The sequence below is a fragment of the Syngnathus typhle genome, linkage group LG4 (assembly GCF_033458585.1).
Source record: "Syngnathus typhle isolate RoL2023-S1 ecotype Sweden linkage group LG4, RoL_Styp_1.0, whole genome shotgun sequence".
In the NCBI taxonomy this organism is placed as follows: domain Eukaryota; kingdom Metazoa; phylum Chordata; class Actinopteri; order Syngnathiformes; family Syngnathidae; genus Syngnathus; species Syngnathus typhle.
Window position 1 is genome coordinate 16,151,664 of NC_083741.1, and position 24,742 is coordinate 16,176,405.

The window sequence follows — 24,742 nt, forward strand, 5'->3', positions numbered from 1 at the left end:
GAGTCCTTTTGGAATGTAATCATATTCACAGCAGCAGGGGTTAAGTAGGTCCCGTGATTAGCTGAAACAAATGCCTTTATGGTGTGCTTAGAGATAAAGAGAGAATCAAGGGACCCAATTTGTTTTCATTAAGCGAGGGCTCATTCAGACATTGCTGACAGAGAAGGTAGAAAAGGGCTAAGAGGGCATCACAAAGCAGTTTCTGTGGATTAAGGCGACACACAGTGAAATCTATTTGTGTCTCAATTTGAGCTTCAGATCGAGAGTCATTAAGCTAATCGTCAGGCTTCGTAGCACATGAGAAAGTTGTTTTTTGTCTTTATAAAATCCAACGTTTGCCGTGTGAACAAATATTTAAAGGAAGGTAAAAAAAGAAATCTGAGTGGGAACATTTACTTTGATGACACCGCATCAGGTCGTTCCACAAATCTCCTCAGGCATACTTTTTAGATGTCTGGGGGAACTTGTGCCCATTTTGCACCAAAAGATTCAGTCTGTTTTCATATTTCTTTCTGTGTCAGCTAGATACATGGTGTGGCATCATAGCAGTGAGACAGAATGCAAACTGCCAATGCAATCAAATGTATTTCTTACTAGTCATCTTTGTTTTCTTCTCAAAATAACCATAATAATAAAACATAACAGCGTAATCAAATTCTAAAGCGACACAGCAAATACTGCCTCCGCCGCTTGACCCCCTCCCCTTCCAGGACGTTGAGCGTGAGAGTGTGGGAAAGTTATTTTTAGGAGCCAAGCAGAGAGCTTTCCTGAGTTTGATGCTCCTGCTCTGGATCAACATTCCACCTTTGAACCACTCTGACCACAAAACCTCGCGCCCATGATGGCAATTTTCATTTTCTCCGCACGAGTGGGTGTATCATGTTTAATTCACAATTGGGAAACATTTTTGTGTGTGTGTGTAAAATTAGTGAGTAATTTCACTGCAGAGCAGGCCATTGTGATACAAGTAAACTGTAGCATGTTCTAGGGTCTCCAAATGGTCAAGTATCATGGAACATTTTTTAAGGTGAAATTACAAAGACAACTTTTCTGTTTCATAATTTCACTACTAATCAGGCATTGTGGTCTTTTATATACAGATATACAATAGGGGTATACATAAACTCCAGCATGTTCTAGGTCTCCAATACAAACCTATCAGAATTCATTTGTGCATGTTTGGTAGTGGGGAAATCACATACACAAGTCTGAGCATTTTAAGACCGGAACAAAAAAGGGCAAAGACCTAAGGCAACTTTAGTATTTTATAAAGGCGAGAAACTAAACAAGATTATTCAGAAGCCAGAAATCTGGCGAGGACCTAGTTTACCACTAGGGGATATGATTCCCCAGTCACTACCATTATGCTAATGGCAAGCCCCCGCTGCACACACTTACACATAGCCTATAGTACTGCAAAACCCCACGGATGCAGGGTGGCGTGCTAGTTACAGTCTTGCCTCGCCTCCAACTCTCTTTAATGGAAGCTGAAGACAAGTGGGGCTACTTTAATCAGGACTGAGCCCAGTGTGGCCAGTCTGGTCTGATGGGGGCTGAGTGGTGCATGGACCATGTTAAGGGTTCACTGGTCACCGATGAAACAGCTTCACTTCCAGGGCGAGTTGAGGCAGACTATACTCTTACACAGTCTGGCAGGAGGAACAAATATGCCCGTTTTTGTTTTGCTTTAACGCTGTCCCTTTGTGAGACACAATCTTTTGCCTTTGTGTTGATTTATCGCAGAAGGCAGCGAATTTGGCAAAGAACCAGATGTGTTCCTACTTAGTGTTGACTACGCTACTGCAAACGCAACTGCAAAACATCGACCAGCCTTTCGGGATGTTTTGAAAGTAAAAGAACGCACTTTAGATTCTCTCTTTTTATTATTTTTTACCCAGTGATCACAAAACCTTAACACTCGTGTTAAATACATGTTACTATTCTGATTGGTGACTTATATCGGAACAAACTGAACAGCAGCTATAAAAAGTTCGATGTATATAGAATCAGATGATTTAAGCAGCAGAAGAAAATGCAAATCAATTAAATCAAAATGTTGGTATTCCAATAAAAAAACAAACGCATTGTCTTTTGGACCCATCATACAACCAATTCAGCAGAGTCCTACCAAGCTAGGCCTTTTCAAACACGTGCACATTTGCAGAATAGATAAAAATCTCCTCTTCAATAATAAATGCACATCGGATGTATGTTGTGAATATTTTTTTCGGGCGAGGCGTCCGATCGCGTGCTGCTGGCTGGCCTGCGCAACGCTCTCTCTTCTTCTCATATATGCACAAACCATAAGCGCACCTCATTCCAAAATGCGTCAGAGGCTGGTGCGCAACCAAGACAGGCGGTATAAATTATTCACACGGAATATTATTTTAAAGGTCCATTCCCATCTGATTGTGATTCTTGAGGAAAGAAGGTAGGCGGAACACTGACAGAGTCCTGCAAAACCAATTTTGCTTTCTATAAGTAGTTTAATGACATCTAGTAAGTCTTAACTTGGTGACCTAACCTCAAACATTATAACAATAATAATAAATGCCTTTTTAGTAATATGTGGCATGCAGATATGAACATGGAATACAAATATACACAAATACAAAAACAGGCCTGGAGGAGTGAGTTTCTTATGAACTTTTTTTGCATTCCATAATTACTTGTTTTTATTTCTCTCTTAATAAAACGGCTTGGTGCCTCTAAGGAAAAGCCCTCATGTTAATTAGACCTGACCTGAGAATCACTTAACTGCTCCTCAATGCTTATACCTCCACCCTCCCTCCTTCACTCCCCTCCCCTCCCCTCTTCTCCAAGCCTTTGCTCTGTTCGCTCTCACATAGGTCCATTAACACCCTTCCCTCAGCACACACTGGCTGCGACGGGGAAGGGGCACACACAGTCATCGTCTTAAAGACATTTTGAGGACATGCCAAGAAACATTAACCTACTCTATACGTTTCCACTCGAGAACCTGTTTTGTACTCCTCCGGAACAATATTATTTTTCTGTCTCCACCCATCCTAATCAGAACTGTTGGTCTTGTCCAGTGAAAACTGTGCCTGTCACATTTCTGTTCTCTTCAAAGCAATTAATTAATAATAATCATAAAATAACACACCACAAACCCCTAGAATCTCTGTGCTTATGTTCCTTTTAGCCGATAACAATGTGTAGCAAGGGAAAACAAATCTGTATTGATATTTTACATTTACGTATGAAATCAACTTAATTCATAGTTTAAATGAGTGATTCTCATACAGCGTGCTATTGTGACATGAGAGAGTATCAAGGGGTGCTGCAGGAAATGATTTAATCTAATTTGTCCAGAAATTCTTCTCTATTAATGACAAATGTCTTCATCCACGCTTCTATGCCAGTGAAATAATCTTTAGTTTGATGGTAGTAGAAACAATAAACCCAAGAAATGAATGTGTTGTGGCCTCCTGTGAGTAAATCGGGTTTGTGTTCAATTAAACGGGCCTTGATTTACTAAAGCAAGACACCGATCAGGTCTTACCTTGGCTGAGCTAAGAACCTTCGATTGTCTTTAAAAGAAAGTGAATGGCGATAAAGTCTGTATGTATTGATGTGTTTTGCAGGAGAGGTATGCAGACGTTATTTAAAAACATGTTTAAACATTATTCTGAATACAGACTGAATATGAATATGTTGAACAGGGATTGCAACGGATTTCAACAGAAGTTAAAAAACGCACACGCACACACACATTCATATGCTTTGGGTTTTTTTTCAAAGTGAGAGTTTATGAACGCTGCACTTGGTCCAGATTCAGTTCCCATGTATTCATTTTCCATTGTGTAAGTCGTAAATATTTAGTTGTACATTAATATGACAGTCTATGATGGTGTCCTTCTATTATTTATAGTTGTGTGTTGTATTGTCTGAGGTCACCAGGTTGTCCGATACAGTGCCGATTCACTTATATTTCACTTGTTCATGGTCATGTGACTGTAAAACAACTTGTACACCAATGTCAGTCAGGTGAACAAAACATGACAAAAAAACCATCAACATTCAGTTTGAATATTTGTCTTGAGCTGCGGATAAAATATAACTTTCCTTGTCTCAATTTCTCCTTTGCCATGCAAGTTGACATCATTTACATGTCAAAAAAGATGCAGTTAGCATAATATGCAAGAAATAAATCCAGCACCTGAACTTTACAAAGACATCACCTGCAAAACCCCATCAATGAAAACCTCAAAAAGCGTGTTCACACCACAAGTGCTGACGCTTGTCAGTAAAAGAGACACCTCATACATAGCCTCAAACAGAAGACTAATTTGACACAAATCCCCATCTTACACTGTATTTGACCCCACGACCTGCCTCTGGCACCCCAGTACCCAACAGGCAACTTGCCTGTCAGTTTAAAGGGTCAAACAAAGGTAAGAGCAAATGTAGTTGCATACCAGATCAGAGCTTCCTTAAAGCATCTTGTGTTGTGAAACCAGTGGTGGAAAGTTCCCATACAGACAGTATGTGCGTTCAAGAAAGTGTCAGTCACAATCACTTTCCCCGCTGGTATCTCTCAATCAGTGCGTGGCTGAGACCACCGTATGAATGACGAAATCTGTGAGGGCAGGGGGTGAAGAAGCGTCTGCGTATGCGTGTATGAGAATGTGTTAATCTTGTTTAAACACCTAGCACTCCTCTACCTGCTCAGACAGGGCCACGGGTTAATTCTGTCTTCAGGCAACATGGCTAATAATTGCACATCAACCGGAGTTTGAACTCTCTGACACATCAGTCGCTACCATGGTAACCTTATCACACAAGCAACAGAACCTTGCGAGCTTGCGTTTGTCACAGGAAGCACTAAAACACGTTCAATTGACAAATAGTCAATTAATTCTACTCATTTACTGCCAGCCGGCGACATTTTTAGTAAAACTGCACTGTCAAAGCGATTCTTTTCCGCGTTCTTAAGGTGCTACGTGATGGACGTGTGAGTCGAAAAGCATTTAGGAAATTACCCTGATTATGAGCAGCCAGGGTGACGGGTATCTGTCTCACCAAATTGCTGAAGAGATAATGTCAATTGGTGTCAGTCATTTTTAAAAATTCTATCACCAAAATGTCTATAATGGCATTCCAAACAGGGAGTGAATTAAAAAACGTAAATGCTTGAAGAGTAGAAGTTTCCAAGGACTATGGTGAAACATAAAAATGTTGCCGCAATGCTGCATTATATGGCCCAGGGCACAGAAGTCTTGCAGCTTGAGTAAATGAGGTGATTAGCAGGGATGGTGTGGGCTGTCACACGTCAGACACTGGGCTTAGAATCCAATTTCAATCCGTGTGTCAATCAGCAGCCCACTGAGGCAGTAGACCAACAGGTCAAACATATTATGAAAGCTAACACATAAGTAGAGCATACAACCCCTAAACTATACATGTTAATGGTGAAAAACTGACTATGCTAGTCCACACTCAACCAAAATTTCAACTACCTGTATTAAGTCAAGAGGAGGCTACCCCCCAGATTTCCCCACATGTGCATATGTGTGGACAGTGCAAATTTCATAACTTTTCCAAACCCTTAAACAACTCTTTAAAAATCGACAACAGCAGTGGTCCATATGTTAGCAACATTCTTATATCCTACACGGTTGAGGTAAGACGGTGTCTTGAGTCAGCACAGTTTAACAACATAGGGGAAAAAAAACAGACATGCTTTTGTGAATGTTTAATAATAGTGATCCTGTATAGTTTTAATGTGATTTTAATATGTCTGCTCATAAATGTGTTTCTACAAGCAGTTTATTGCTTGTTAAATTAAGATGGAACACAACTGAGGTTAGCATGTTGGCGTGGCCCTTGACATCCATTCAGTTTTTTTGTGTGACTCCTAAAAATTGTAATTGCACAACCCTGCTCTCGGCCTTGCCCCTCTTAGCTATGAGAGGCCTAATTTAAAGATGACTGAGGATAACCACATTGACCTTTACAAAATGTATAAATCTAAACTGGAGAGGACTATTCATGCAGTCAGGAGGGGGTGGATCAATACAGATTGGAAATAGATGATGCATATTAAATGCTGGCAGAAAATGGGAAAGGATTTACTGTAAGGATGAGGGGAATGTCCTCCCCCTCACCTCCTGCTTAAAACAAAAGGGCTCACTATGAGCCTGGGACCAGAGGGTGTGATAAGGTAATGATAATGTAATGAGGACCAATCATGGGCCTGAGCTAAGAAGAGGGCCCCTTAATTTGCCTCCAAAGTAGCCCAGTGACACATTACGTTTATTGCAGTGATGTGACAGTAGAACAATTTTTGAATCCCTGACAAGAAGAGAAAGACTCAAAGAGAATGAGAAACCATAAATCAAAAGAAATGATGAAACGGAAGGACATAAAATCATCTGTGTTTTGTGTCTCAGAATGGCCACACTAACAAATAGAGTTCATATATGAAAGATATTTAAATATTTTAACACATTTAAAGTGATTAGATCACACCTAATTGTATATAAAAAGTAAACAGGTAAATTTAAAAAAAGAATTGCAGGTAGGATATAGCAACACACAGTGGCCTTGACACATACCTCGATGCTGAACTGTTTCCTCTTGAGCTTGAAGGCCAAGTCCTTGTGGTCAGGCAGTTGACTTGTAAGACAGTTGAGCTGAGGCACCTGGCGTACGTGTAGCAGACCTGTGAACGATTGAACGATTAAACGATTAATTGATGGCATTTGCGTTGACTCCACAAACAAAGATTTCAAATAAATTGGAACCTCTAAAATCAAATGTCACTGAGGGCTAACAATTTGAATTTTCACAGTTTTGAGGGGAAATAGGCCTGTAAAAGTTACTCAAAATGTTTTTTTCTTGTTTCTTTTGTGACAAACAGTATTAGGAGAACAAGGGTTAAAACAATTGAACTACCAGAAAAAAAATCGTTTGTATTTAACATTCTGCCAATCAAGATGATCCTGATTTTGAGCATCACTCATGTGGAAAAAAGGTCACCTCATCCCAGTGTGAAGTGTGCTCCACCTTCCAAGTTCCACTGTACCTCTAAAGTTTCATGAGTACATCACATCGGGGGGCAAAATCTGGTTATCTTTTCTCTGCATTTATATTTTGCAGTCATCACTTAATGTGACAAGAGCAGAATTTGTTGATAGGGGAAAGAAATATGCCTTAAGTTCAAAATCAATAACGTTTTACAACTCTGTGCCAACACTTGTCAGCTCTTTTTTTTTTTCGATTAGTGGAACACAAGCATGCCATGAAGGGAATTCTACCTGGTGTGAAAAAACGGTGGATAACGTCCATATGGGGAACGTCAAACTGAAAGGAAGCTGTGCTCATCGTTCTCCCGTTCCTTGACCATAAAGTTACATTTATACACAACTGGAAAAGTACTGTACAAGTCGCTTGGTGTAAATGAGCGTGGGAGAGAAGTAGAGGGATCAAGGGAGTAATGGAGAAAGGAACACAAATAGAGAAAGTGGGGGATGGTGAGCTCGGTGCACTTGGCTGAGTTCCCCTTGCCTGATTTGCGGTGACAGCCTTCCCAGCATGCTTTGAGCAGCCCTGAACTGCTGCTGCAAACACGCGCGCACACACGCACGCACGTACACTCGCAGTCATCTCGCACTCATACCAGATGAGTCTGCACTCATGAACACACATCAAAACATTCGTACACAATGCATTTTAAAACAACAACAGAATTTATTGGGGTGATTAATCGGACAATTGACTTTTCTGAAACAGGTGTGTATTCTAATAAATAAAGGAAAATTATGTGGTGTAATAAGGTGGTACAAGACATCTCTGATAAAATCACATCACATCTACCGTTCCACGGTGAAGGGATGTTATCACTTTAAAAGGTGTTGTCGAAACAGAAATCTGCTATTCAGTTTCTTACTTCTTGTCTCTTCATCTGTCTCTATCAAAGCTGTCTAACTCCAGGCAAGAGATGCGGCGAGAGAGAGAGAGAGGGGGGGGGGGGGTGAGAGGAAAAGCGCAAAGAGTTCGAGAGGCATGACTAAAAATACCCCAGCCGCTTATTCTGACCTTTATTGCATGGAGAGTGTGATAGAGTGATAGAAAAGAGATGTGCGCAGGAAAAAGAAGAGACGGTGAAACCTCAGTGGCAAAGTGATGGGGAGGTCCGGGATTGCAAACTCCGGCCCCCCCTCCCTTTTCTACACTACGGTCTCTCGATCGTCCATTACCGACGTCCTTCTCCCCTACTGTAGGCGAGGAAGACATGCCCCCATTTATTAGCAGGGCATGCTGGCCACAGAGACATTGAGTGAGGGATAGAGAGATAGAGGCAGAGAGGAAAAGAGAGTGATGGTGAGAATATCGATTCCCCAGTGTTGGCCAGCTCTGCTCCAGAGCCTCGGGGGTATGGGACTGGGGATGGTGAGGTGGCGAGAGAGGAGAGAGAGAGAGAGGCTCTGCTGGAGGGAGGGAGGGGAGGCAGGGATGGAGGGGGTGAGGGTGCGAGGAGGAGGGGGTACAGCGTGGCAGCTGAATCCCCCCCGGCCTGTCTACTGAGGAGCACGTCTGATTGAGCAGCAGCACACTAACGCGCACTGACAGCCTGGCCTGCAAGGGGGCTGCCCTGCCTCTATCCACAGCCCAACCAGAGCCTTAATGCACCGCCTATGTGCATGTGTGTATTTGATGGAGCCGAGACAGAGATAAGAGGGAGTGTGTGTTCTTACCATGGTAATCTTTGTAGAGTGGGCTGGTCTCCCTCTCAGAGCCTTTGAATGATTCCAAGGCTATGGCATTGTCACATAACCTGGTTATGCTGCCCATTAGAGAGCTGTTCTGGAGGATTGGAGAGAGAGAAACATAAGCAGGTAATTAGCAGCATCCTGATGGGCCACCAGTGTTACTATTAAATTAGGTCATCATTCCCGTGGACAGGTCACTCCAGCCTTTGGGCTCAGGTGAGGGTGATGTGGAATGGAGGGGGTTTAACAGATGAGGCCAGGATGGAGAAAAATACATTTATGCTGAGAATACATATAGTCACACATAGAGTGATAGAAAAGTCAAAGAGCAAAATTCCAGAATGATTTCATTTCAGTATGTAGGAGAGGACAGAAGGGAAGTGGAAGCAATCATTAGAAGTGCGATGAGGAGAGCTCCCCCTACTGGCTGGGTCAGGGACTTGGAGGGCATGAGAGAGGTGAGCCAGAGAGTGAAAGAATGAGAGCGAGAGAGAAAGAAACAATCAAGGGTGCATACAGTAGTTAAGAAAAAATGTGAACGTGGACTACAAAAAGGTTGGAGGTAGGGAATAACAGGAGTGGAGGAGGGGAGAGCGAGGGACAGTGGGATGGAGGGAGAGAGGGAGTCCTGCATTATTAATCCTTTTGCCTCCTGAATCATTCACATCCTTCTCTCTGTGTTGGCTGCCACAGCCTAATGCAGTTTTCATGCCTTCATGTCCTTTCTCCACTCTTTCTCCAGCCTTTTCATTTTTGTCCTACTTTTAAAGAATGCACATGCCACCAGCCAAGGCTGCTAGCACTTACGGGGTATCTGAGGTCACTTGCACGCACGCAATTAAAAGACTGTGTAAGTTTGGCTACGGCAAATTATTCACGAGACTGACTGCGGTCAATAACGATGGACTCAAATTTGTCTATGCAGGCTACAACCAGAGGTGGGCGGAATAGCCAAAAATTGTATTCAAGAGTATTGTTATTTCAGAATAATACTATTAATTTTTTGTACAACTTCAGAAATTGGCTAACATTACCACTTTAACTACAACAGTAATGAATAAAATCATTTATAAAATGAACAAGCTAAGCAATCAACAATTAAAGTTTACCTCACCAGGTAACAATTATAAAAAACATGAACAAAGCAGCTCAGCATTTATAATCACTCTTTTTTTTTTGGTAGTAAAATATAACATTTACATCTTGGCTTTCTGTCATGGATTATTACATTCTTGGGGAAGAAATATATGGATATATGGTAAGATGGCAGTGTCAGCCGAACACAATTAAAGCCTTTAAGATGACCAACACTTTGACTTTTCTCAAATTGAATTTGAATATAATTTATCTGGATATGGCTCATAAATTGGCAAGTGAGTGTCTATGCATGGGTCAGAAAATCACTTAGTCTGACAAGGAGGTGAAGTGTACATGGACAAATTTTAAGGGGAAAAGTGTGTGTGTGTTTTTTGTAGGGATGGGTGTGGTAGCAAGCGATAGTAGAATTTAGTACCAGCAGGACAAGCCTAATTAATGTTTCAGATGGACTGAGGCAGCGGGCCGCTCGGAGAAGGCTTTCAGTGAGTGGCTCAGCTTTCCAAACTGCTCAATAATGAATCGCGGGACCATTGCGGTGCCGGCCAGTTAGCTATCGCTCGAGACAGTCTTTAAGGTCCATATTTAGCCGACGAAGCTAATTATAAAACCAAAGACGTGTTCATTTACAAAAACACAAGAAACTCAGTCAACAAGCATTCACTCTTGTGATTAGTAGAAAATTCAAAAGTTGGCATGGTCAACCAGCACCTGATTCGAACCTAAATTTCCCTCCTCCTTTTCTATCTGCAGGGTGGATGATGAGGAGGAGGACATAGATTAAGGGGACGTGGGGTCCAGGCCGGATGGGGGACCGCTCCCACCACAGCTGTCATCTGCTAGTTAGCCAGTATACCTTTTTTGACGAAGCCAAAGCCGTGGAGCGCTGAGCACATAGGCGAGGAGCCAGAGCATGTTGTGATAACACAGCTGTTCTCAAAGTTACGTGTCTCCTCCGATTTTTTAATTGCAAGTTTGATAACGAATATGGACATGAACATGGTTGCTCCAAAGAAAAAAAGTGCAAGAGTTGGAGATTGAGCGACAAGTCACAAGATGTTAATGGAAGAAGGTCTCAATTGGCTCCTCTGGTGACTGTGCCTCTTTGGTCTACTGTCCGGGGGAGATCTGTGCTTTGCCATATGCCTCAGCAGATGACTCCACCTTCACACTGAGAGGCCAGACTGGACACAGACTCGTGTAAGCAAACTCCCACAACCCCCTTCTAAAACGCACATGTACACCCAAAGACACAACGACCCCTGGAGATATTAAAGGACAATAAAACACATGCGCGTAATTTTCAATACCAGCTTGATATAATTAAAAGCAAGCAAGCAAGCAATCATGAATATTAGAGGGCAGTCCATGGGGCAATGGCCTGTTGAAGAATGATGTGGGAAGAATTGTCCTTTTACAGGCCTGAGTTGTCTTGATGTCTTACCTGAATGAGATGTGAAGGCACAGTAACTACCGCGACTGCCAGTGATGACCTCAACAAAGCCCGCAGCCCATAGAGAAAGGTAGTGAGGGCGTGGCTGTGTTTTGGCTTGTCCTGAAAACACAGGTCATCACCCCACAGAGGTGATCCCAGTGAGTGGAGCCCGATACGCAGGATATTCCGAGACTGTGTCTGAAACAAAAATAAGGGAAACATGACAAATAAAAATGAATGAAAATTATGAATGTGGCAAGAGGTCAATATTTCAGTTTTTATTTCTAGGTGATTACATTTAGGTGAGCAGCTAATTAAATAGCAAATTTGAAAAAATAAATAAATACATTTCAATCAATACATTCTTTGGCTGATCCTTCTGAAAAATACAGTAGAAATGGGACATTTTTGATTAATCCCACTCAAGAATAACAAATAAATGATGACGAAAACATTATGAAGTCAGCAGATGAACAAAACAACAATACTGATTCAATTCCAAGTTCACACAGTATATTTGAAGAGTAACAGATTGTCGTTTTTAATTATAGGTGCTGTGTTTTGGGTTGTATCCCCAATCTCCATATGAGTCTGGACAGTCGGCTCAGCAGTACAGACGATGGCAATGCAGTGCCCAAACGTGAGTGGACGCAACTGCCCAATCACAGAGGCCATCTGACAGACGCACAATGGACCTGTCAGACAGGCTTCCAATATGGCCGCCACCCAGAAACCCCAGCACATTCTTGGCACCAAAGCCACGCTCGCCAGCCAAGGGGGCCTTGGTGAGGCTGGAGTGGCTTCCCTTGAAACACCCCACCCCAAAACAAGGGATCAACGGCATCCCACTCCTATGAAGACGGAGAAAAATAGCAGTGGGATATATATCACCGAAAGTGAGAGAATGGAAGAGCCTGTCCAAAACTGTGAGAGGGTTTTAACCTTTAGCACAATTGCCTTTTATTTGGCTTTTTTCAAAATGTCTCCTGATTATTGAGGTGAGAGCCACGAGTGATTTACGAAGCTCGGGCTTAAATCTGCTCGCTATTTCTTTTACGCTTATCCGTGCCCGTTTCAGCCCTCCTCTTCTATTATCTTGACCCTCCCAAAATTGCCACCATCCCACTCGCCATCACTTCCTCTCCTTACAATGTGACCTCAGATTCTTTAGGAGAACTATCACAGGAATCTAAGAAAAATAAACCTTATTGTTGGAATTTTGTTCACAGTTGGCTCATAGTTTCCCTGCAGAAGGATACTGGAAAGCTACAAAAAAGAAAAAAAAACTTCCTGTCTTACCATGAGCTTTATTTGTGGTACTAGTCATAATTAGATAGGCCCTCTCTTTGTTACCATTCAAATTCAGGGCATCAAATGAGACTCTAATTTGATGACTTGAGCGCAACAGGGGGGGATCTTTGGTAACATGAACATTGCTATGGCAACATCAGAAAGAGAGCCCAAGCTTACTAAACCCAAGAGTTTAGCCTATAGAAACGTTGAGGGAACCATGCCAGTAAAGTCCAGACAAGGACAAGATGCCGCCGACCATATAGACGAGAAACAGTATAGGACTGTAAAATAAAAGCAGCCATGCTCACGGTCCAGTTTCTTCCCCCATTCCACTTTTCACAAAAGACCCCTGAAGTTATGTTGGAAGACACTTCCTTGTTAAAGAATTCACAATTATAACCTTTGGGCAGTGAAATGGGTAGAGCTGACCACTCTCGGTGAAAAGAAGATGTAAACAATTAAGAATTTAGCAATTAAAACTCATTTTTACTAAATGCATATAATAATGCACACTTGCAGCCCATGCCGGGAAAATCTACTGCAAGGCAACGTTTCAAATTAAAAAGAAAAAAAAAAGAAAAGATAATGCCACAAATATAATAACACATCTTTCTCAATCAATCAGGATACATTAATAATTGACGAAAGAAAAGTAATTTTAATAATATTGTCTTTGGAGTGAAATAGATTATTCAAATATATCTATTATTTAGTTTTAATTGAGAAAAAATAAATTAAGCATGATTTATGCATATAAAAACTTGGTATTATTTCCCTTGCTATAAATCTCATTGGAATGCCCAGAATTATTATTAAAAAATCTGTTTGCATCACGGGAAGTGGCCTTTTTTCGCTGCCTCTTACCATGGGGGCTGCCACACTGAAGCCCTCCCCGTTTATGACCTCTTCAATGGATTTCAGCAACGCAGCATAGGGCTCAAGCACTGGACTGGAAATATAGAGCAGAAAGTGGACATAAAAAGAAAAGTAGAAGAGAGACAGCAAAAAGTATAACTTTGCACGGGAAAGCTCTTATTAACTGACACAATCTTGATCAAACCAGGCCAAGCCTGTCAGCGTGGTGGAATAATCCGCTATGATTGCAGCATGCTCCTCCTGACTGTGCTTTTCTGGAGCCACTATCAAGAGATCCAATTAATTTATTTGCTTAATTAAATTACAACATGACTGGTTCTCTGTCAGCTCCCCCGAGGTTTCAATCGTGCCTAGACACACAGACAAGACAGACGTACGAGACGTGCTTATGCTGATATCTAATACTAAGATTGGACAGCATTTTGGTGTTTAATGAAGGGTAACATCTGCACCACTGACAAAAGAACACACGCCACCGTGGGACCGATGATTCAGCTCACTTTGTGCCTATTGGGCAGCCGACGTGAATGTTAACCCCGTCTTTTTACACAGGACCCTCCACTTAAGAACGCCCTGCCATTTTAATGACCAGTCTGCACTGAGTCACAGTGGGCTGCAGTGTCACTTATCAATTTGACCGGCATGCTGCGGAGAGCTGATACAGAGTGATGGCTCACACACACACCAATAGCCCCGCATTAGGAAAAGTAATACGCACTTGTGTCGATTACTCTTGTGCCAAGTATATCCATGTACTCCGTTTCATTTATTCAGTGCGACAATGGTGCCTCCTGACCCCGCTGGGACTAATGATAGAGCTGGTTGCGGTGAAAGAGGGACACCTACCCTCACAGGCCTCTCTGCCCATGCCCCTGCTCTGAGGAAGGGGCTTGACGAGCACTTGAGTGAAAGGTTGTCTTTGCTTGGCAGCCATTGTATCTGTTGTCATTGTGTGTCAGCTGCCCCTACTGAGCACCCCTCATTCAGGTACCAATAAGGTCTAGGTGCTTAGCTACAGGGGCTAGCGCGTCGGCTAATTAGGATCATACATGGGGACGCTTCTTTATCTCCATGTTCTTCTTTCTTTGAGACGACAGAAGGGGGTAGACAAGGGGGATGCTTACTCTTAAACAACAGGATCTGTATCACCTAGAGAGCAATTTGTGCCAATTATGCCTTCAAGTGAAACGGAGCAATTTAACAGCTAGGGTAGCGACATGGGGCTGTGGACACGTGCAAGGGGGAGAAGCCTGCTTGGAGTTAGTCTGGCACATGTGTGTGTCTATGTATGTGCAGCAGTGACGGGGCGGGGCTGCGGGCACAATGATGCTGTGCAGGTGTAGTTTCCTGCGGTTTAAATGTCTTCATGATCAAACCCGCGGACATGCCCCAAAGACAACCGCATGTAAATATAATAACTAGAAGACATTATAAACTCTTCTAGGTAATATTTATGCAGATCAAATGCATTTGAAGAACATTTAATGTATTTGCACTGGTGCAAACAGTTAAGAGTATTTACCAAAATAAGGAAAGACTATAAAGCCTCCTCCTCATCCTCTGTGTTCCAGATTGCTGTATTTACCCAGTGAGTGAGTGTGCCTCTTCGTGTGCCCTTGTGTGCTCAGCGGCACTCTCTGAGTAAAGAGTCTGCATGACCTCTGAACCCTAAGTACACTCAACGCGGGCGAAATCAAACAGTCGCTGAGCAAACACAACCCTTATTTGAATAGGCATACACAAGTTTTCCAAGAGGCTGAACCTTTTAGACCAGTGGCAAAGCTACTTAGGGCAGATTTTTAGTTATTTGTATCAGCTGCTAAAACTACAATAATCCTCAGTGAATTAATATGCAGACTTGGGATGCTTAATGTTTGCCAATGTAATCAAGAATCCCATTCAATGATTGTATAGATTTTGTTTAATATGAAATACTGTACATTTGTTCGTAGAGTGAACCACATCAGAAAACATAGGCATCCAAGAAGAGACCTCTTTACTTATATTTTAGGCCTAAAATGTTTGTGTCTAATGTGTGAGAAAGTGTGTTTTAAATATGTTTTTTAGCATTTGGGAGACCTAAAAATATTGTAATTTTTTTTTTTTTTAAATATGTTTTCAAAATCTCACCTCGTGTGTGGGTCTGGAATGTGTCACCGGGCAAATAACTCAACCAAAGGTATTTTTTTAAATTTTACTTGGCTGCCGAGTTAAATACTGTATTCCTTCGGTCTGCTGACATATCTGGTTTGTAAACAATGCCCTGCTTGCTCACTAGTACACTATAGCGATATCTCTGTTGTATAAATGCATTTTGTCAACAACGCCACACGTACTTTGCATGTGTTCTCAGAATGGTCTCATTGGTTTGCTCGTGTTCTGCGGATGATGTCGTGTTGTTTTACCTGTGTGTGGCCGATGGTTGACTGGGATGCTCTGAATGGTAGAAGTGGTGGCACTTGGATGCCTGGCGCATTTCTGGCTCCATTGTCTTGGAAACGTCATAGTAATGGCCAAACCGAGATGAGGATGCAAGACCACTCTGCGTGGAGGGAAAATAGTCACATGCATGTTGAGACAAAATAACTCTCTCAAGTGGAACATTTTAAAAAAAGTATTTGAAAATGCAAAAATGCATAGTCATAGATGACTATCGTGTCCATGTTACAATTTTTTCTTCGCATTCAAATAGACCAAAAGCAGGAAAGCAAATTTTAATGTCGTTACTGACTTTGCGAGGAGGACGGTAAGTACAGTTTTATGGACGTATTAAAAACCTTTGCCAGAAAACAATATTAATTAGTCCAAAATGAAGATCGAGAAACCACTTTCCAAATATAACCGTTAGAAACACACAAAACGGAAATATGGTTTAACAATCTTTTCTACGGACAAAAAAAAAAGCCTCAGACAGAAGACAAGTCATCACTTTCAATCCACAGTATGTATTGTGATGGACTACACAAATTCCAAATCCAACTGTTAACAAATGAGAAAGAGGATTCAAAGACAAAATATTTGTCATATTTGTTTTTCTAACATGTTAAACGAGGGTGCTCCACAACACCATGGTAATGCAATTGCATCGTTTATGGGTCATTCCTCAACATTCCTGCAACAGAGAAGTTAAACAACCACTACCAACACACTCTTAATCATTTCTTCACATAAATGTCCACTTCTGGCTGTGAAAGAAAACGTGTCAGGGACGCAGGGGAAGGCGGATGTTTTCCTGCAGCTGAAAGAGAGAGTTTGAGCTCCTCTCTCTCGGTGAAACCAGGGATTCCATTGTTTGAGGCACCCTTAATCTACTCCTAATCTGGATTATGGGCCCCCGGTGTGCCCTTCTCCTAGTGGGACGAGGAGGTCAGCGGGGCAGGGGGGGGGCTCAGGGGCTCATCTTCTTTTTGTGAGCTGGGCAACCCGCTTAGCGTTCCTTCCCCGCCCTGACAGCCTCACCTTTGATCTGATGTCTTCATCGGGAGAGAGGCACAGTGGGCAACGCCGGCAGAGGTGTGTGTAAGGGGAAAGTAAGCGTTGACTCTGGGGGTGAATTTGGGATGCAAATCCTCTGGTGGGGCTTACCAGTGGTTTGTAAAGACGATTTTACAGGGGAAGGGGGAGAGGTGACCAAAGGACACAGATATAAAGAAGTTTCCAGGGAGAGAGAAAGAGCGAGAGGATCCCCAGGGACACACTGTGTGCTGTTAATCCACATAGCGATATGGATTATAGACCAAAAGGGGGGAGAGAGCAGAAAAGTATAAGCGAGAGGCGGGTCACCTCTGCTCAAAGCGGAAGAAAGAGTGTAGAGCCGCCGACCATAGCAGGGGGAAAGGCGGGGATTTGGGAGAAGACAGAGGCGCAGGTCTGGGTCGTGGGGTTGAGCGAGCAGACATGTCAATGCGCAGGCTGCAAAGTACCCTTGTTTCCCAGGCTAAGCAGGGGAGCAGGCGTGTGTATATGAAGGCTGGAGACCAGTGAAAAGCCTACCTATTGCCAGCTAAGTGTGAGTAATCTGCTCCAACTCTCAAAAGAGAAGCTGAGGCCTCATTCACTCTCAAAGAAGTTCAGACTGCTGATGGATTTAGTGGTGGAGACAATTGCAAAACACACCATGTCCAGAAAACCACTACTGTTCTTGTCACTCAAAACCACATAATAACCTGGAATATAACATTGATGATGTAACAAGATAAAAATGTGAAACGAAAAATTACACTTGATTACCTGTACTTTTGGAAGATTCTGATAACGCCAGGCAATCTTCATGGCATCAAAACTATCCTGAGGGTCACAAGACAGTCTTGGCGGGTCAACTGGTTTGTGCATGACAACATCATCTAAAATGGGATCAGGAAGCTCCTGCACACAACGATAAAGAGTAGATGTAAAGTTATAGTTAAAATTTGCATTTTATTCGCAGTCACATTTCATTAAATCCACTCAGGAGCCATTTGTTAAATTTTTCATTTTTTTGCACCCATTTAAACTGTATTGAATTTGTACAGACCTGGTGATGTTTTTATCGTTTGAGTACACCACATCTGCCGTTATGATACATTCACCTAATTTTCATAATCGTTTAGAAATTTCAATTACCATAAAAATCCCAATATTTTGTAATTAAAAATATCTATACATTATTTGATTAAAAAAATAGATAGTACAGTATATGCAGGGTCAGAACTCAAGATGTACTGTCAACATAAGATTTGCCGCACACTGACTGATGTGGCCGAATTTGCTGTGATTAAAATTTTTAAATGCAGTCGCACAATGTGGCATTGCCACAAATTAAAGTTGTGAAAGAAACACTTGTGGTGAAAACATACACAAGCGGCGTACGTACAGCGTGTTTTACGTACGACGTGGCTTATGCAATGAGACCTTATGCTAAATCGCCCAATGTGCAGTGGTGAGTGGCCAAATTAGATTTTTCCTGATGGTCAGGTCCTAGTCCGTGTGCGGCGGGCCTACATTTCTGATATTGATTGCACATTTGACAGCAATTTGAATTTAACATTGTAAATCCCTTTTAACACGCTCCAGAGGCTTATATCTCGGTCAAATCTCCCCAGAGCAGGTGGTAATTTGATAAGCTTATGTAAGATCCTATTACAATGTGTTCTTCGTGATTCTGATACATAAAAGATGATGTAGCAAAGTGAATTTGGATCGTTCGAGTGACTAACACCTATGTATACTCAATGAACTAAATTTGGCAGGTTCTCTGGATGTTCTAGTTATTCTTTTGATTTTCTTTTCTTTTAATTATGTTTATGGGTGTGATAACTGGTTCAAATTTATAAACAACACAATGTAAGAAACTGCACTGATGTGACCGTTCATTGCATTCCTTTAATCCAGTGGTTCGATCGGTTTGGTGAATGCGCGTATGAAACTGGTGGGGTTCAGTACCTCCAACAAGGTTAAGAACCACTGCTTTAATTTAAAAATAAACTTGCTGTAAAATTACTACTTTTAACAATTATAGAATAACAACATGTAGAGAAACATGAAACTACGAGTTTTGGTTAACTGCTTATAGCGATAAAAACACTAAATAATGTGATATATCCCCATTGAGACTGCCCCTGTCTTAATAAACCTTTGATATGTAAAGAGAGGGTGAGGCTATGACCCCTCCCACTATCAATCAGTGCGAGAGAGGCCCACCTCCCGTATTTTGGGTGGCAGTTAGCTTCTGGGACCGCAGGCCTCTTCACACAGCAATGCGTCGGGAAACAGTTCAAACAATGCCACAACCATGCCACCCGCGACCTTTGAGATACCCCCGCTGACCTGTACGCATCTTTGTTCCTACATTATTGTTTAAACTGTACATTGACAGATGATGGATTGCCTTTAATATTATATGTGACTGAATATTATGTTTGCTTTTTTTAATATATATATATATATAGTGTATAGAGAAAATAGAGCATTATTGCAAAAGCATTTTATATTGAAAGCAATGTTATGCAGTGGAAGCGTTTCTGAGGCCATTTCAACTGTACATATTGTTTGGTGTACTTCAACTTTCCAGCCAAAACAGAAACCGACATGGCCTCCTCACACTTACCTGGAAGATGTCATTTGGGTGATCTTGAGCCGCCGCTAGGAAGAGTTGATGTTGACACACTACTCCTTCTGCCAGGAAGTATTTTAGGATCATACGGGAGTAGCTATCATATCGGTCCTCCTCTGGTGAATAGAAACAAGGGTTGGCAACGCTTCAGAACGATGCTTGTTTATCTTATTTCCAATGAAAAACAAAACAAAAGAAATATCAGATCCCATTACAGTGACACACAAAAAGTTGAAGTATCAGGTGCATTCAGGTATGTACCAGAAGAAAGAAAAATGAAGCTAATGACTACAGACCCTAAGGAAACGATTCTCACACCTCACCTTCATGTCACAGAACGAAACCAAGGAGTCCATCGTAGCGTATAAAAGACCTCGTCGATCTATCTATTCTGACCATTCCTTCACATCACATCTTTGAGTTTAGTTCTCCATGTCCACATCACAGTGCCTGACTATAATCGGTGTAAGGATTTGGCTAACCTAGGACTATCAATGGCACTCGATGGGGCACAATGGCACACCGTAGGTGTTACTCCGTGACAATCACAGTGTGCGTCTTTGTTTTCAACTCGCTTGTCAAAGTTTTGCATAGTAAGGATGTAAGACCGAGGTTATTATGTTTTAAACTAATAATATAAGTATACCGCTAAAATTTAAGATACATTTTTGTTAATGAAATAAAAATGCATTTTCAACAAAACAAGAATTAAATGGGGCATCTTACATTTATAAAAGTCATTAAAACACAATTGTTGTTGTTTTTTTTTATCCTTTTCCATCTTGTACTTGACAAATACTCCATGTATTATAAAAACTAAAACTAACACCAAAACTAAATGAACTTAACCACAAAGCATTTATGAAAAAAATAAATATAATAATACCTAACAAAATTTCTCTACAAACTAATCGAAAAGAAAATGAAATAAAAAGAAATAAAAGAACAGTTATAACACTGCCAAAGATGGTCAAGCCTTGGAGCCTTTTTTTTGTTTTATCATCAGCCAATAAAGCCTCCAATGGGTGCAGCCCCTCAATTCAGAAACACCAACTGAGTATCATTATCATTGAAGTAAGAAATCAAGACTGCCATGTTATTTGGAGTCAGAGCATTAGTGACAGGGCAATCACTTGGTCTACCAAATGAGTCCCAAAGGTACACTTGCTTATTCAACACAAAGTGGCCACCAGGCCATACTGAGCCACAACCCCCCCCCCCCAAAAAAAAGATAGCATCATCACCGTGACACCCCCCGAGCAGGACACATAACTCTGCCCAGCATGCCACAGCTGCTTCCTGTCACAATCAGCATTTTGTAAAGATTTCATAGGGTTCTCCAAACAATGACAACTAGTGGGCCAGGGTGGGGAGGGCAAAGGCGACAGTGACAGTTAAAGGTAACGGGCATGCAGCCGACAGCTAGGGAATGACATCCTGATGTGTCATCCTCCAGCATCCGGGGAATTCCGCCTCCCACGTTCCCAGTCTATGTCCTCACCTACGGACTAAGGATGGCCCAGGAAATTCCATGGCTCTTCAATTTGTTGTCGGTGGGGCTCCCTGTCCTCTTATTGATGGCTTTCTAGGTCAGCAGGCCTTTGTGGCTTTCAGCAGGCCCCACAAAGACTCCCAGATGGGCCCTCTCAAGATGGGGCCTATTGTGGCTGTGTTTCTATGGGAGCCTTACAAATGGAACCTCCAGGAGTCATTAGGCTGTAGAAGCAGGAGGGGTGTAAAGGGTGGGGCTTGCGCTTCGGGGTATCGGAGCAACAGGGGGGGTTGGGAGGCAAAGTCATATCTTCAAGGTAGATCAGTCACTCTGGACAGTCATGGGATCATTTTGACTCCGTTTCGATGGGTTATGGTGGTAAAGGTTTGGTAAAGTGGGGAAGGCCTCCATCATACTTGCTTTCATGCAGGGGGAGTACAACACTCTTGAATCTTATTAGCTGAGGCAGCAGTCGGAAGGGAAATATCTAGGTCATTGTGTTTCCCTCTTGTGAGACCTCACTCAATGTGCAATTACAGTGTGTGTACAGTATATATTATGGGCAATGAGTCTAAGGGCTTTTTTAACCATATATTCTTTCTAAATGAATCCGTACATTTTTTTGCAAACATACTGTGAGCACAAATGTATCATATCTGTTTTATTACAAGCGTTGAGGATCTTGTCATGATTCACCTGTATAAGCATTTGCTTTTGTGAGAATGTTGACATTCAGACATTAAATGTGGGATTTTACTGGAGTCATACAAAAAATGTAAAAAAATAAATAAAAGGACTTTTAATATTAAATGATCTTTTTTATATCTTACAAAAAACATGTAATGAAATTTGCTATGTAATATATTTAAGGTGCAATTGAGCAACGTCCTGTCAAACACCAACACGGTGAAGCATAATTTAAAGGGGCCGTCACAAAAGACTTATATGATTTTTGCTTCTTTATTTTAAAAGACAAAACTAAAAAACATATAAGGTAATTAATAATCCAAATTTTAAAAAGTACTTAGGGGAAGCATACGCCTAATACTAATTGTGTGTTAGCACTTGCCGCAGTGTCCTCTTGTGGAACAATGAAGATCTGGAGCTGAGCTGAATAAACAGGAACCAACATAAGACACACTTAACTTGAAGCTTTGTTGTCCCACAAGCTTGTGCCTTCGAATAATATCGCTACAAATATTTTCAAAGCTTGCCAAAAATGTAGTGTAAAATAACTATGAAAGATCATCATCCCCCTAAGCAAATTCTCAAGATGTAGTAAAGACACACACACAAGCTTTTGTTCCTTGTCTAACAGAAGCGAAAGAGAGACGCACGCTCCTCAGACAGCAGCCATACTGCAAAACCCCGCTCGACCCAACCCCCCAAGTTGACAAATCTGGACAGACAGCTCAAGACACTTCAAAGGCAGACAAGAGCGGTCTGATAATTTTATGTCTGACTCTCACAAACAGGCCATCAGAGCTCAAGGGGCAGACTGTTGGAGACGACTGCCTGAAACAAACATAAACAAACACACACTCCAAACTCCGTCTGACCCACCCACACACACAATACACTAAACAAAACAGATGCACACACAGCTCTTTTAGAGACAAGCAGAACACACGCACACATACACACATTTCACCTTTACTGTGTCTCTCATTACCAGATGAAACCAACCGTGCATTGATTCACAAAATGGAAGGGAAGAACGCATTAGTGTGTAATCATCGACTCCTGCATCGATTGGGGGGATGAATTAAAGGGCAAAGCAATATCATCAGTTTGGTATAGGTCTTGGATACACGCATTTGCAGTTTGAAATGAAAACAAGAATATGATAACCTTACAGTCTGCCAGCGTGCACAGCCTTGTCTATGTTGAATGATAATAATAATAATAATGGGCCACAGGAAGACATTTTCATTTAAAAACAAAAAAACAAAACATGTGCTTTGATTCTAAAAAGCGCATCTGTTCGGGCAGCATATTTATTAAAGGTTACCGTGGAGGTTTGCACACCTCGGATTCAAGACAAAAAAAGCATTATGTCATTCATCAACTTCCTGTTCCACGGATAAAAATGGTAGTTAATTCTGTCAGGTGAGCAAAATCTCCCAATGGCCTGATAAAAAAATAACGTGAATCTTTGCTGGTTGCTTCTAAATATTTGTCAAGAAACAAGCAAGGTGGCATCGGCAATCTCTCTTAAGCATGAAGTCAAAGGCATTATTATTTGTAGAACGCTGAGACAGGATTCTTTAGAGCAGGGGTGTCAAACTCTTTTTTTTCGCGGGCCCCATTGTAGTCATAGCTTCTTTCGGAGGGCCATTATGACTGTCAACCCAAATAAATGTATGAGCACGTCATATTAAATACAATAAAAGCTACAAAACAAACTGACAAATAACTCGTTTTCAAATCAGACGAGTAAAAACTGGTCAAATATTTTAAAAAATAAAAAAAGATATTATTGAAGCTGAAGTCAATTTGCAATTCTAGTAATGACACAAATCTGATGCACAATTTGTCTTTGCGGGCCACATTAAATAATGTGGCGGGCTGTATCTGGCCCCCGGGCCTTAAGTTCGACACGTGTGCTTTAGAGGCACAAACTTTGAAAAGGGTAGCGGAAACAAAAAGGTCCAATAGGTTACTCCCAACCACCAAGAGACTTCCGTTTACCGTGAGCAATTTGGACGGATGCACCCAAACAATTAATTGCACTTGCAATTACAACACAAGAAACAAAAATATCTTGTAATCATAACATTTGTGATTTCTCAGTTGTCGTTTGATATGTGTGCCAAAGAGTAGAACATTGGTTGAAATCACATGTCCTGAACATAGTTAAGAAGCCAATAAGAGGAGGACATGACAAAGATCTCACCTATGAGGAGCACTGTTCCAACTGCCAGACCACCACCTGTTAAAAAAAAACAGGTTAGGGTATGCATAATAAAAGGAACATACATTTAGAAGATAGTCATTTCAGTCTCATTCACAATAAAACTGGAAAACACACTTATTTATTTGTAATATCTGCAACAGTGATCATTAATGGGGTACACCAGATTTAGCAGTGATGGGGCATTGTGATTTTCTAGGAATGTTACGCATCATTTTTAAAATGTGAACACTGGCAGAGGTGTAAAGAAAGAACGAGTTGCATGTTGAGGGCTGCCTTTTACTTATTCTCACGCCAACAAAAGTAGAACAGTTGTGGTTTGATTTACAAAATGTGCTGGGCAGGTTTTGGTGTTAAATCCCATTAAGTAACTAATCACAAGTAAAATCATGTTAAGTGTAGTCGTTTGTATCCAAGCAAGTCATCGCATACACGTATGGAAAACGATCAAACTCCTCTCATGTCAAAAAACACGAAAGAAAAGCTTTACTTGTCAATCCGGACTTCAGGCAAGCGAATGCCCAACATAATAAACCTACAGCCATGCATGCAAAACATTGTTTGGTCCTAGGTGCAAGCTGAAATGACATCTCAGCACACTGACCGAGCAGATAGTCGAGGGACGTGACACCGGTCGAAACTAGAAGCTGTCCGTTTTGCACCGAGAGTCTTGTACCAGGTATGCTTAATAACTTGTTCCTCGTCTTCTTTTGAAAACTCGTAGTGTTCAACGGTGCACGTTTGACAGACTGTTTACACGCATCGCTGACGGAGGCTGCCATACTGCTCTGAAACACAATGACAGCTT

At 41.6% G+C, this 24,742-nt stretch overlaps 1 protein-coding gene across 2 annotated transcripts in view; it reads right to left on the reverse strand.

Moving 5' to 3' along the window:
• elp4 (elongator acetyltransferase complex subunit 4) overlaps positions 1–24,738 on the reverse strand; it is a 63,632-nt gene extending 38,894 nt beyond the window's left edge. For both annotated transcript variants that reach the window (XM_061276901.1, XM_061276900.1), the window contains exons 1-9: positions 24,539–24,738; positions 23,917–23,952; positions 19,523–19,644; positions 17,668–17,802; positions 15,843–15,979; positions 13,426–13,510; positions 11,278–11,466; positions 8,724–8,832; positions 6,582–6,688 (exon numbers count right to left, since the gene is read on the reverse strand). In XM_061276901.1, the coding sequence (XP_061132885.1) occupies positions 6,582–6,688; positions 8,724–8,832; positions 11,278–11,466; positions 13,426–13,510; positions 15,843–15,979; positions 17,668–17,802; positions 19,523–19,644; positions 23,917–23,952; positions 24,539–24,716 (1,098 nt within the window). In that variant the 5' untranslated portion in view covers positions 24,717–24,738. The remainder of the gene's footprint in view (positions 1–6,581; positions 6,689–8,723; positions 8,833–11,277; positions 11,467–13,425; positions 13,511–15,842; positions 15,980–17,667; positions 17,803–19,522; positions 19,645–23,916; positions 23,953–24,538) is intronic.
• Between the last annotated feature and the right edge of the window lie 4 nt (positions 24,739–24,742).